Source organism: Peromyscus leucopus, chromosome 9, assembly GCF_004664715.2.
Source record: "Peromyscus leucopus breed LL Stock chromosome 9, UCI_PerLeu_2.1, whole genome shotgun sequence".
NCBI lineage: Eukaryota > Metazoa > Chordata > Mammalia > Rodentia > Cricetidae > Peromyscus > Peromyscus leucopus.
In genome coordinates, this window is record NC_051070.1 from 36776139 (window position 1) to 36790836 (window position 14698).

General features: G+C 37.7%; 1 protein-coding gene across 3 annotated transcripts in view; it reads left to right on the top strand.

The window, feature by feature from the left end:
• Positions 1–14698, top strand: part of Diaph3 (diaphanous related formin 3) — a 486098-nt gene that overhangs the window by 42189 nt on the left and 429211 nt on the right. For all 3 annotated transcript variants that reach the window (XM_028878991.2, XM_028878999.2, XM_037208361.1), the window contains one exon: positions 10820–10996. In XM_028878991.2, the coding sequence (XP_028734824.1) occupies positions 10820–10996 (177 nt within the window). The remainder of the gene's footprint in view (positions 1–10819; positions 10997–14698) is intronic.

The window sequence follows — 14698 nt, forward strand, 5'->3', positions numbered from 1 at the left end:
TCTCTAATTGGAACCTAGATGGTCTTTGATGGCTTTTTTCCCCCTGGTGGCTCCTTCCTTCAAAAGGCCAGTTCTTCTTGAATACAAACCATCAGAGTGTGCAGCCTGTTGTGTTCCTCCTTGTTGGTCTCTCGTGTGGGTGCTCCATCCTCCCACTGTGTAACCGACAGCCTCAGAACTTGAGTTACTTTCTTCTTTTTGACCATCAATTCTGTTAGCATGCTGCATCCACCTACCAGGCAGGCTTCTCAACCTGGGGTCTGTGCTTCATCAGGTAATCTGTGCAAGAGCTTAAGATATATTTAGAAAGGTTGAATCTTTATTTTTGTTAAACTTTAAGTCAAAATTGGTGTTTTTCTCTATTGTGAATATGGGGGAAAATACCATCTATTAGTGCACCAAACAAACAAATCAAAATAAAACACAAGCCCAGTACCACAATAGTATTTACCTGGGACCAACAAAAATCAGATATTTTCAAATCACCTTACAGTTATTAAAAATATTTCTAAATATGCCTTATATTCAATAATTTTTAGATTTAGACTTGCCTTCATCTTTCATTTGGTATGGTAATGAGACTATATTAAAGCTTGTTAACATTTTGATGGCTCCATTTTACTTTAGCTTTCCTTATAATTATATATATCTATATATAAATTTACATGATATATTAGCCTACTATATCTTATATATATGAGATTTAAAAGTATTTTGGAAAGAGCTTCATACTAATAATTTATTGCTCTATAGCACATTTTCTCCAAGCGTCATGGCATGAAATAAAGTCATTTATAGGTTCTTGGATCAGAAAGCAGGAGACAGTGTAGCATAATGGTTTTGCTTTGAGGTCTTTTGAGCTCATCACTGAGATGTTGGTTTAGGCAACTGCTATCTGAAATCCTACAGTGTGGATATCTTTTCCCATCGCGTTCATCTCTTGGCTGGGAGGCTGTTGCTGATTGTTTTTAGCTCTCAGTTCTTCCCTCTGCAGAGTCTGCACAGACAGCTCCCTGACATAGCTGCTAGCTGTAGAATGCTTGATTATATGAGTCTATTTTCCAGCCATTAAAAAAGCTTTATGAACATAATTAAGGATGTTCTTTATTTAGCATGTTTAAAAAAATGTGAAACTTAAATATGAACAAAATATTTAAGTTGATTAACTTTTTTGGAGGAGTGGCAGTAAATTTTCAAAGGAGCTTTTGACTATAAAATTCATAAAATGTAGATTAATAGTTGGAAAAAACCTTTCTGTAATTTTGAGGATATTGAAGTTAGCTTCTAATAGTTAAGCTTGTGCCAAGATAGTGATAGTTAGCTTATCACACCTGAAATAATGAATGGGCATCTTTTCCTCTTATTGTGTTATATTTTTGTGGGAGTGATGTTTCTAGTATTTAGTAATGGTGTCCTAGTCACTGTTCTATTTCTATGAAGAGATGTCATGACCAAGGCAACTCTTATAAAAGAAAACATTTAATTGTGAGCTTGCTTATAGTTTCAGAGGTTTAGTCTATCATCATTATGGCAGAGAGCATGGCATGTAGGCAGACATGGTGCTGGAGAAGTAGCTGAGAGCTACATCATGATCTGTAGGTAGAGAGAGAAAGAGAGAATTTGGGCTAGGCATGGGCTTTTGAAACCTCAGAGCCCACCCCAGTGACATTCTTCCTCTAACAAGGCCACATACCCTAATCCTCTTATCCTTTCAAATAGTGCTACTCCCTGGTGACTAACCACTCAATTCTAAGAGCTTATGAAGGCCATTCTTAATAGAACCACTACAAAGGTTCATTGGGCAGGTTGGCACACTGCTTAGCTGCTGATGTACACTTTCATATGACTTTTGTTTTAGCCTTATGTGGTTCTCTAATATACCACATTTCTGTTGCCTCTCTTAGGCTTGGCAATTTCCTCTGGTTTCAGAAATCATCATTTGCTTCTGTCTGTTGTTTATTTGCTTATGATTTTTTTGAACGCTTAAAATATTTGTTACCTTGAATTACAACTCTTTTTTTTTTTCTTTTTGTTAAACACTTTCCCCAAGTGGTGAAACATTGCAGAGATGGTACTATTTTTCAGTTGATTTTTATAATTTAGGAATTCCTCATTTATAATTTCAGTAAGTTCATCACTTGAAATTAATAGACTGCTGTCTATCAGATGCTGTTATGAAGGCTGAATATTTAGCAGAGATTATAATAGTTGTCTTTTGGTACGGAACAAATGGTTCCCAAACTTAGTGGCCTACAGCAGACAGTGTTATCTGAAATAGTCTCTTTGGACCATGATTTTATTAGTTTCTTAGCTAGATGGTTCTTGCTCAGGGTCTCATGAAGCTATAATGTAGAGATTTGCAGGAGTTATGGTGATCTGTAAGCTTGGCAGGGACTTTATTCATCACTGATATAAATAGACATCTTTATATGTGGGTAAAGTTTCTTAGTTCTTTGTCCATGGACCTCTCTTTACGTGCTCTTTGGATTTTCTTGTAGTAGGCTTTCTTGGACTGCTAGTCCCCAAATCATGGCATAGAGACTTATTATTAGTTATGAATGCTTGGCCTTAGTTTATGCTTGTTCCACTAGCTCCTGTAAGTTATTTTAACCTGTTTCTATTCATCTGTGTTTTGCTTTGGGGCTTTTTGTCTCTTCTTCATTGTATTATATTTTATTCATTATATTTTATGTCTTACTTTCTTGCTCCCTTCCTGTCTGTCTGGTGGTTGCCTGCCTGGCGTATGGCATCTCCTTCTCTTACTTGTTCTCCTCTCTTGAGCCTAGATTCCACCTCTACTTATTTTCTCTGCCCACCAGCTCCACTTGTCTCTCTACTGCCTAGCTATTGGCCATTCAGCTTTTTATTAGACCAATTAGGTGCTGTAGCTGAAAGTTTTCCTGTGTCCCGGCTGGCTGGCAGTCAGAACAAATCTCTCCCACTTGCATCCCCCAAGTAAGCACATAGAGGCTTATATTAATTAAAACTGCTTGGCCACTAGCTCAGGCCTACTGCTGACTAGCTCTTACACTTAAACTCAGCCCATTTCTGTTAATCTATATTGTTGCCATGTGTTCTGTGGCTCTACCGGTGTGCCATTACATGCTGCTCCCAGAAAGGCGGGCTGGCGTCTCCTGACTCAGCCTTTCTGTATCAAGAATTCTCCTTGTCTACTTATTCTGCATATACTTCTGCCTGGCTACTGGCCAATCAGCATTTTATTAAACCAGTGTACAAAAACATTATCCCACAGCATCTCCCCTTTTCTGTTTAATTAAAAAGAAAAGTTTTAACTTTAACATAGTAAAATTATATATAACAGAACAGTTATCAAGCAAGAATTACAGTTACAGTAGGCAAGGTGAAACAAATGTAACACACCTTTACATAGTTAAAGTAATATTCTATAACACATTCCCATATTTGTCAGCTGGCATAAATGCCATTTATGATCTGGTTCTGTAAACCAGAATCTTAATTTCCACAATTTCCTGTTGGTTACACAAGTCAGAGGATCACTCTGTGCATCTTCAGAGACTCAGTACACAATGACTTAGCTGACGATTGATCTAGTAGGGCCATTATATTGTACTGGGAAAGAGATAGTGTGAGTAGTTACCAAGTCCATGAACTGATAACAGGATTTCATCACCAATTTGAAAGTACACGAGAGTATAGTGTGCCTTGCAAGACAGTGGGGCATGTCCATGTCTTGCATTGGAATGGTCAAGAATGCCTTCTCAGGCTTTTTCACTTGTGGCTGAAAGGGATTAGCAGTTTTATTTCTTGTTAACCCATCTCTGAAATAGGCACCATCTAAGTGAACTTAGAGTTTATTAAGTGCCTTGGTAATGGCAGCACCACAAGCTGCTGCCTGCAGGATTCAGTGCTTAGACTCTGCGGCCATGGCTTTAAGCAGCAAGTTGTTGAGTTAGTAATAAAGCTGATTAGAAACCCACACTATTTTAGTTGGTCATTTCCCCCTGAAGTCTAATTTAAAATTGTATGAAAATTGACATATAAATTTTTTGTTTTTTTGGTTTTTCGAGACAGGGTTTCTCTGTGTAGCTTTGCGCCTTTCCTGGGACTCACTTGGTAGCCCAGGCTGGCCTCGAACTCACAGAGATCCGCCTGCCTCTGCCTCCTGAGTGCTGGGATTAAAGGCGTGCGCCACCACCGCCCGGCTTGACATATAATTTTGAACAACCTATTTTATATTTCAGGTGTGTATTTGGATAAAATTGATTTTATAGTTAGAAGGAGTTTCTATTTGGTTATTTCTCCTAGAGTCCATGAAAACCTCAATGTTCTTGGTTCTAAGGATATGTATTCTAGCCATATATAAACTTTCAAAACTAGTAAAATTGTTAAATACCTGAAAATTACACTGCCCTTTTAAATTAATAAAATGCTGTTGACATTTACAAAGCTGTAACAATGGAAACTTTAAATAATGAGTTTTCACTATTACTGTGTTATAGCTGAAAATCCAGTAGTTTTTTAGAGTCTTTTTTTGTTTAATTAATTTATTTAAGCTGTCATTACTGATTATCAGTGTGATTACTCAGCATGAGATAATACTCAGTAGGGTGCTCATTTAACTTCCCCTGAAGATAAGTGATATTAATTTATAAAACTTAGTATACCCTAGACACAGGCAAAGCCTTGTTAATTAAGTGTGGTGTTCTACCTCTAAATTGCAGTGTAAAAGAATTCCCTCTGTTGTGTGTGTTTAATCAATTCTTCAACCAATGTGAATTGCTTGTGTACTTTACCTGCCTAAGTTGAGTTTCTTGTTTGACTTTAAGGGGGGAATTCCATATAAATTATCTAATTTTTATGTGAAGATAAAAAGCACATAAATTGTAGAAGACAAACCTTCCTTAGCCAAATTGGAAAACACACTAACAGTCAACTTGCTGTCAGTCTGATGTCAGACTGTCAGTCAGTTTCTACCATCAGTTCCAAGTACAGAATATTTTTAAAGTTTGACTATGTGTTATTTTGTGCTTTGCTTCAAAAGTAAATAGTATGTGCAATCCCATGAGAGATAAATTAGGAATGATTTTTCTATTTGTGAGTGAAATCACTCTAGCATCATTTTTTTTTAAATGAACCTTCCTAAGCACATGTAAAATAATTTGATCGTCAAGATCATTTTGATCTGGCTTTGTAATAGTGCTCAGATTTTGTGCTAAGAATTTACCCAGAATGTTTAATAGAGCATATCTGTGAATGCTTGTAAGCTTTTACTTTAGACTTGAGATATTCAAGAGTCAATGTATTGTACCAGTATAGAAAGAAGATATTGTATTTTAAAATATACTTACTGCTTTTAAAAATATACTTTATCTATCTATCTTATCCATCCATCCATCTATCTATCTATCTATCTATCTATCTATCTATCTATCTATCTATCTATCTATCAATCCATCTATCTATCAATCATCTATCTTAATTAGGGTTTCTATTGCTGTGAAGAGACACTATGATGATGGAAACTCTTATAAAGGAAAACATGTAATTGGGCTGGCTTACAGTTTCAGAGGCTTAGTCCATTATCTTCATGGTGGGACATGGTGCTGTACAGGCAGATATGGTGCTGAAAAAGGACCTGGGAGTTCTACATCTTGATCTGCAGGCAACAGGAAGTGAACTGTGTTGCTGGGTGTAGCTTGAGCATAGGAGATCAAAGCTCACCCTGACAGTGACATACTTCCTCCAAAAAGGCCACACCTACTCCAACAACGCCACATCTCCTAATAGTGCCACTTCCTGTGGGGCCATTTTCTTTCAAACCACCACACTATCTATGTATGTACATATACATGTATGTCTGTATATCTGTTTGTCTATCTATATCTATCATCTGTCTGTTTGTCTGTCTGTCTATCTATCTATCTATCTATCTATCTATCTATCTATCTATCTATCTATCTATCTTCTCAATGTGTGTGTATGTCTCTCTGGGTGTATGCGTTTGTGTGTAGGTACCATGACCTGTGTGTGGAAGTAAGAGGACACCTTGTGGGAGTAGATTCTCTCCTTCCACCATGTTGGGCCTCAAATCATTGAACTCAAATCATTAGGTTTGGCAGCTTTTTATTCACCTGGAATCCACTAGTCATGGCTCTTTTCATATTTTGTCTTTCATCTTTTTTAATTAAGGAGAATAAATAAAAAATATTACATTAAAAGTATAAATTTCTGATCCTTTTGTAGCTCATGTTATTATCTTGACCTTTATATATTTAGAAGCTGGAAGGGGGATGTGCTCATTTTCCTCATTTTGACATTGGCTAGCTGTAAGAGGGTGAGGTGCAAATTGGCTTTTTCACTTGTGTAAATTGGACCTTTCCCTAAAGCTTCATACTAAATGTTCAGGGGAGAGGTGCTGCTAATTGTACTTTATTATTTCTATACATTTTTGTTTACAGATGCAAATGTAGTTTCATTACACACATACTGGGTTGAGTTTTCTTTGTGCTGTTCTATGAGTTTGCTACTATGGAGTTTACTATGCTTGTCTTCTCTTTAGACATGCATTTTCTTTACTGTGTAGACTAAATGAATATTACCTATCCCCTGCTATCTTTCATGCTATTACCTTCCTATCTGACATATAGAAAGAAAACTGAGGGCACGTATAGAAACTCACTTTTGCAGGTTTTATTACTTGTTGGCATTCTTAATTTTAGAAGTACAGGCTTTTGCTGAAATCGAATATTTTGTGAACTCTTGTGTCACTTATGGAGCCACTGGTTGTGCACGACACACTGGCTTGTGAGTGTTTCTTCAGGTCAGTTCACTTTCCACACTTACTGACGGGTTTGCATTGGCAATATTGATGTTGCATTCATGATGCTCTGTTTAACTTCACTTCGTTATGTTTCCCATGTTAATTAATTATACTTTGTGTCTGAAAAGAGTCGGAAAAGTTTCTGTATTGAGAAATTGACACTACATGTATGGCTATAGAAGTTATAGAGCTACAGTAGTGACTAAAGGTAGACTAACCAGTCCCCTGGTTTACAAAAATTATTTTGGTATCTCCTACTTGTTTTCAAAGAACTATCAAGACAGAGTACAAATATGCATAGGGACTGTGGCTTCTGGACACATTTTCTAGTTCTGTCAGAGTAGAGAATGTTTATCCTGGTGAGTTAGATGCCAGGGTTTTCTGCAAATGCATTCTGCATTCTCCTTGCTCCATATCTATATGGCAGCATACCTCCTTGCTTACCACCTCTTTCTTGACTGTGCAGCTCTTTGTCCAACAGCAGCCAGCTGACACATTCTCCACTGGGTTTTCACTTCTTTTTGTAGATCTGGAATTCTACTTTTCATTATTCCCTTTACCTTAAAAGCTTAACAGTTTCTGTTGTACATGACAGGCCTTCTGGAGTCCCTCAGCTTTTGTCTGCATTGTCTTCATTTTGCTTCTGCTTATGGAAGGAATTTGATAGAGAATTTCCTTCACAAGTCAAAGGTGTCATTTCCTGTCTTCTCAGAAAAGAAAGCTTTTCCCTTCTTCCAGCCTGTTAGAGTTGGAGGCCAGTTGGTTTAGCACAAGCAAAGCCTAGACCTTGTTCCTTTAGTTTGGATTCAGCTCTTCTGTGGCTTCACATGATTTGAATGCTTGGGATCTGAACATTACTGAAAATCTGCCAAGCTACATTTTTTTTTTTTTTTTAGTGTATGATTATATGTGTGAGTGTTTATGTCTGTGAGTATGATGGATGTGTGTGTGTGTGTGTGTGTGTGTGTGTATGTGTGTATTTGTGTGTGCACAAATTCATGAAGGCCAGAGGAGGACATTGAGTGTCTTGTGTTACTATTCTCTGCCTCTGTCTATCTGTCTGTCTATCATCTAGAAATACCTAATTTTTAATTGTGTGTGTGTGTGTGTGTGTGTGTGTGTGTGTGTGTGTGCACATGTGAGTGCAGGTGCCTGTGGAGTCCAGAAGAAGGCATCATATCCTCTGGAGTTAGAATCACAGGTGGTTGTGAGTAACGCTACTTGGGTGCAGCTAACTGAACTTGGTCCTCTGCAAGAGCAGTATGCTCTTTTAACTGCTAGGCATCTCGAGGCTTCTCTTATTCTTAGTGACTGTGTCTTTCACTGAACCTAGCGTTATGCTGAGGGCTGGCAAGTCCCAGTGACCTCCTGTCCCCCTCACCTAACAGCTTGAGCAGCTGGGTTTACCAGCATCCCTAAAACAACGCCTGGTTTCCTATGCCGATACTGGTGATTTGAACTCTGATCCTCTTGCTTGTGCAACAAGTGCCCCAGCCCCTGGCAGTCTGGTTTTTGACTTTGCCACTGAACTAGCAAGTTTCAGAATTCTGGGGTAGCTCTCTGTTTTGAATCTAATGCTCATTTTTAGGGTTAATGCTGAGTTATTCTTTGTTACTAAAAGCTCTCTCTCTCCAGGAAACCATGACCTGGTGAGCTGCACTTAGCCTTCAGATAGCAGCTATCACCATCCTTTCCAGGCATGGGTGTGTCATGGACATTTCACTCAGGTCTTTCCCTGGTCTATGTCATAGGAGGACAGCTTACAGTTGCTGAAAGGCTTTGGTGCCTCAGGAAGGATGTCACTCAGCTTCTGCTCTGGCCAACCTTTGGCCTGCTGCAGATGTGGCTAAGAATTGGGAAGAGTTAGTGGCAGATTTGCCCTCTGGGGCTTTCTGAGAGAACTTAGAGCTTTCTAATCGCTCAGCCAATAGCCATGCAGTAATCAGTGTGTCACTGAACACTCAACTGCTGTTTGTTCCCGTATTCCTGACCCATGGTGGAGGACAAGGATATTTTTGTGAACTAAAACGAATGGTCATGAAGACAGTGCTTATGCTGCTTATTAACATCTCATTTTTTATGCCCTCACCTTCCGTTTTTCTTTGAAGGAATATTTTCCAAACCTTATTTCAATTACTTAATGCTACATTCAGCTTGAATTATACGCCTTGATGTAAGGCTCAGAACAGACAAGGCTTATCCCTAGAGAGACACATAGGATGTTGAACTCCATTCCCACAAGTGGGGAGACAGACTACAAGTCTTCCTAGTTTAGAGGAATATTTTAGTTCAACTTTGAAGTACTGGTGAAATGGAACAAACATTAGAATGTCACTAGGACCTTGCTGAGGTTAGATATGTATTCTCTTTCGTTGTTTATAGTACCTGGTACAAGGAGAACACAGTTATTGAGTATGGAGCGCACGTTGCCAAGAAAAACCATTTGTACATGCCCAGTTCCCCTGTAATCTCGGTACTCTCCCTGTTTCTCCGTTCCCTTCCCCTCCAGCTAACGCTTTCCTTTCTGTGTCTTCAGCTGTCAGATGAGTTGAAAACACAGCAACTGTCATTTTGCAGCTTTTGTGGTTTGTTTGTGGGATGAGAACAATGGTATATTGTAACTACTTTCTCAGATTTGCAGTAGTTAACTTAGTCTTAGAAGTTTAGCTCATGTCAAGTAGACTGTTGAAGTACAGTGCATCATGTTTTCCCTAGACAATATTCTCATAGACAATTCAGAGGCCTATTTTGAATGTAACTATCATTATTTCTACATTTCATTAACTGACCTATTTCTTTAGTGAATTAAATAATACCATAATTGAATTGGATTTTAAAAATAAAGATTTCTAGATGTCAGATTTCTTTAATGGTTCTACTAGCTCTTTTAATATAGCTTTCTGCAATAATAGAAATATTCTAAATGTGGTTTTTACCAGTGTGGTAGCCACTAACTACACGTGACCCTTGAACACATGAAATTTGGCTATGCAGCTAATGAACTAAACATTGAACTCAGTAACCATATGTAGTTAGTACTACTGTAATGTATACTGCACTTCATTAATCCATACATTTTTAATCGTTTATTTATTTGTGTATGTAGGTGCATGGGTCCCACTCAGATCATCATTGGTCGCCAGTGCCCTTACCTACTGAGCCAGTCTTGTTGGTCCCCTATTTATGGTATAGTGAAAACAATAGGTTTATATGAATAGCAATGTTGAGAAATTTACATAATCAGTGGTTATGCTTTAAATAACCTTATATTCTTAAAGCCTTTTTTTTTTGCCCTTTTGATTTTTGAAAGTTTTATGGGTCTTGAAATAGGAATCTAGGTTCTTTGTGAGGACAATTTTGAATGAATGATAAATCAGCTTTCTGGACTAATATTAATATATTTTCAATTAGCAGTCAGCTATTTGATCTTGTTAGAGAAGACATTCTGTTACAACAGAAATCTAGCCATATTAAGGCCCTACTCTGTAGATATCCAGAAAGTTCAGATGTAGACTGGCGTGAGCAAAAAGGGATGTTACCATGTATTACTGTTCAAAATTTAAATTCCTAACCTATGACTGTTGTGCCCTTCTTTGTCTCCTGCTAGGGGACAGTCTTCAAGAGGGCACTGGACAAGGGTAGGGTCTGGCTTGCAGGGCAAGAAGTAACAGTTGGTGCCATAACTGCTAGCTGACTTGCTTTTGGGAGACTGTTCAGTTTGCTTATCTATAAAACATAGGTCATCTGGCACCAGAATCTTTAATGTGAAATTCTGTGACTTTTAAAATCTGAAAGACTTTTGAAGTTATATGATTTCCCTTCTGCCTTGAAATAGGATTCCTGCTGGAACCTTTCAGCATTCAATACTGTTAATTTTGAAGCTTCTGATTGTGACTGTCATTTGACGAATCAGTGACAATGTGATTGGCCCTGTGTTTTTTACTTGTTTTTGGAACTAGATAAGTGTTGATGCATGAGTAGATATTGACTTGTTTGTTATTTTATCTTTCTTTATAGCTGGACAAATTTGCCAGCATAAGAATTCCAGGGAGCAAGAAAGAGCGACCCCCTCTTCCCAATCTGAAGACTGCATCTGGAAGCAGCAATCGCTCATCAGTGTCTTCTGAGACAATGGAAAACATTCCAAAGCCGCTGTCTGAGAACGAAGTCTTAAAACTTTTTGAGAAGATGATGGTAAGAGTTTTGATTCCTATTTTGGTTTTCCATTTTATTCAGAATCTATTAAGAACTGAAATATCAAATGACATCCTTTTCTCTTGACTAGATCGTGTGATTGAGTTTATTGCTCTTCAGATGGTGGCAGTGCTTTCTTGTCATCGAGTGTTCTGGGTTGTTCCTTTGTCCTTGTTTATTCCGTTCCCAGATAGCAGTGTAGTCATGTTCTTCATGGGACTCTCTCAGTGTGTCATTAGAACTGAACCTGCTCTCTTTGTGCCATGCCTTTTCTCGTAGAGACACATGGTATCCTTTGGTGCCTTCTTCATTTGGTCTTTAACTGTGACTTCCTGACAGATTCACCCTCTGGCTTTCAATCTAAATGAGCTGATTTGATCAGGAATCCATGTATGCTAAATATGTTCAAAACATTTACTACAAATGGATGCCAGTTATATATATAAATTGATTTTTATTTATATGGTTGCTACTTTCAAGTTTCATATCTATTATGATTCAAAACAAATATTTGAAAAATTACATACGCAATGCCAGAAGGTAGTGTTTAACAATTCAGTTCTCTATAAGTTCAGTGTAGGAAGAAACTACTTTAGTTTTTGAGATACCTAATTAGCTTCAACGAAAATATAGCAGATAGCATATTACGGTATTTTCCAGAAATTTTCAGAGAAAGTCAGCCTAGGCCAGGTGGCAGTTTAGGATTTAGATAGGCAGATGGAAGGGCAGTCTCTTGCTATGGAGGACATAACAGTAAGCAAATGTTAGAGCTTGGCTCCCAATAACTTCTGGGACCAGGGAGAGGTCAGAAAAGTTAGATTGGAAAACTAAAAGATTATGAAAGGATTTTCTAAGCCCTTCTGGAGTGTTGTGTGTATTTCCAAATCATTACGTATTCTGTGTATGTCTGTTCCTTTGTCTATCAGTTTGGGCAGCTTTATCCATTTTTAGCGAAATACTGCATTTGCTCATTAGTTTAGGGTCTAATGTATATTTGAAATTTGGAGATTATTAATAGCTCTCCTATAATTGTTCAGCAGGAGTGTTGTATTTGTATAATACTGCCTTACTTTTTTTTTTTAAACACAAATATTTGGTCTAGTGTTAACACCTAGAGTATCAGAAAGACCCCAGAAAGAATAAAAGCCAAGTTTGTCTTTATAGAATTTTAAATATCTTTATATAATTTATATAATAAGTACCAGTGATTCTAAATATATTTTTAATGTTTATTACTTGATTTTCATGAACTGTAGACTTGGAAACTCATCACTATTATACCAGCTCCTAATGAAGCTTTAGTTTTGGTTTTTACCTACACATTTGGAATTCCTTCCCTGTTGACACTATGAGCTGCTCTAATCTTGGCCAAGAACAAAGAAACCTCTTTTTGCTAGCCTTTGCCACCGGTAATGAGGCTTGTGTGAAGGTGGCTCTCTTCGGTATGACCTTTGCAGGCTTGCGGTGGCAGAGGGCCCTTTCCTTCAATGCACTGAACATGTACCTTAATTACCTGTGAAACTTTGGAATGGTACTATTATGGCTCTTCTAACTACATTAAAATTCTCTCTTTAAGTTATAATTGTGAGTACCATCTCAGTAAGTAGAGAAAGCAGCCTATTGCTGTTAAACATTATGGAGAACACATTTTATGATTACATGCAGTTAGTTAAAAGGATAACCATCCAAGAAATACTGAGTATAGTTTTTACTGTTTTTTTTGTGACTGCTAGGATCACTTAATAACTGGGAAGTATGTTCAGGTAAGTTGGATCTTGACAATTTGAAGTGATTCTGGATACTTGATGGGTAACTGGGCCAGGTCACTTATTAAATCTTAGGCAGGTCTGCTTGGTAATAGGTCTTTTCAATTGAACCTTTATTTTATTTAGCAGAAGTAGAGTGGAAGTGTTGCTTTGTTGGGGCTGTTAATCTGTGAAGGATGAGTCATTCCTAAGCTCTCTTCCAAACACACAGAACAGATTCTGTCCTCTTTCTGAATCCTTGATTATATTAGAATACTTTGAATGCAAAACCTGCTCTTGACTCTGAAGCTGAAAGCTGAAGAGGCTGAGGAATTGTTTCTTGCCTTCTGTAAATGAGCATTAGAGACATTTTCTGGGCACCATTGTTTGTTTACAATTTAAAGTTGATTTTATGTCTGTGGAGAAAGCTGACTTACACTGGACTTGATCTATAGTATTTTAAAATATACATTGTGTAGATTCTTTATTCTTTGTGAGTTTCAAAGCTCGGCAGTGGTGGCATACGCCTTTAATCCCAGCACTGGGGAGGCAGAGGCAGGTGGATCTTTGTGAGTTCGAGGCCAGTCTGGGCTACAAAGCGAGTTCCAGGAAAGGCACAAAGCTACACAGAGAAACCCTGTCTCAAAAAACCAAAAACAACAACAACAAAAACAAACAAAAAAACAAAACCCAAAAACAAAACAAAACAAAACAAAAGAACAACAACAACAAAACCAAAAAATAACCCCCCCAAAACAAAACAAAAAAAACCCAGAAATCAAATAGCATACAATGTATTTTGATCATATTCACCCTCAGCACTCCCTATAATTCCAGATCCACCCCACTGCTGTCCCCTTCCCTATTTCATGTCATCATGTATCTCTATATACCTATGCATCTATACATATATGTACACACAAAATCTTTATATTTACAACAACTACACAATGTATATATTATTCAAGGAGTCCAATTTATGTTGCTTATCTACTAGAACATTGAGAATGCTCAATCTACCAGGGTCCATGTCCTTAACACTATCATTCTCCTTCCCCTAGCAGCCAGAGCTCCTCACTTAGGGATGGGGGCTCATGAGCCTCTCCTCCCTCCTTGCTGAAATGGACTGGCTTGATCTTGTATAGCTCTGTGCAGTCAACCACAACTGCTGTGAGTTGATGAGTGCATTGATCCTTTCATGTCCAGAAGACACTGTTTTGCCTCAGTCCTACCATTTTTCTGACCCTTAGGACCTTTCTGTGTCTTGAGCTTTGAGTGGAGGAAGGAGATAAAGATGTCTCATTTGTGGCTGAGAATAACTTTTTATTAATAGAAATTCTCCTCGCAGGAACATTTAATAATCAGCTGTGCTAACCTTTTGGCATTTGTGCTTGCAAAGGTTTCATCATATTTAAAATTTATATGGAGAGTCTTTGTGTCACAATTGTGGAGTTTTAAAAACAATTATTCCTATTTACCAATTATGGAAAGTATTTAATTTGTATAAGAAGTAGCAACTTTATTTTGAAGAACACTTGTTTTTCTTCCTCAAGATAGTCCTCTGAAATATTACTGACTTGATTATTTAATGAATGCAAAGTATAGTGTAATACTTCAACATTTTATTTTTGCTTAGAGAATTGATTTTCTTGGTTATAATAGTCTAGTTTCTAAAGCAGCAGTGAAGTTTTAGTTATACCTTTAAATTTTTATGTGTCTTTATTTGTGTGCATGTATGTATGTGGACAACTTGGTGAAGTCACTTCACTGTCTGCCACGTGGGCTCTAGGGATTGAACTCAGGTTGTTAGTCTTGGTGTCAAACACCCTTCCTTGTTAAGCCATCTCCCTCAGCCTCAGCTAAACTGCGAAAGAGCTTCCCCCGACCCTTGTTTATATTTTGGTATATCTGAAAGCCCGTTTCTTGTGGACTCAGCATTGCACATACAAGAGCCTTG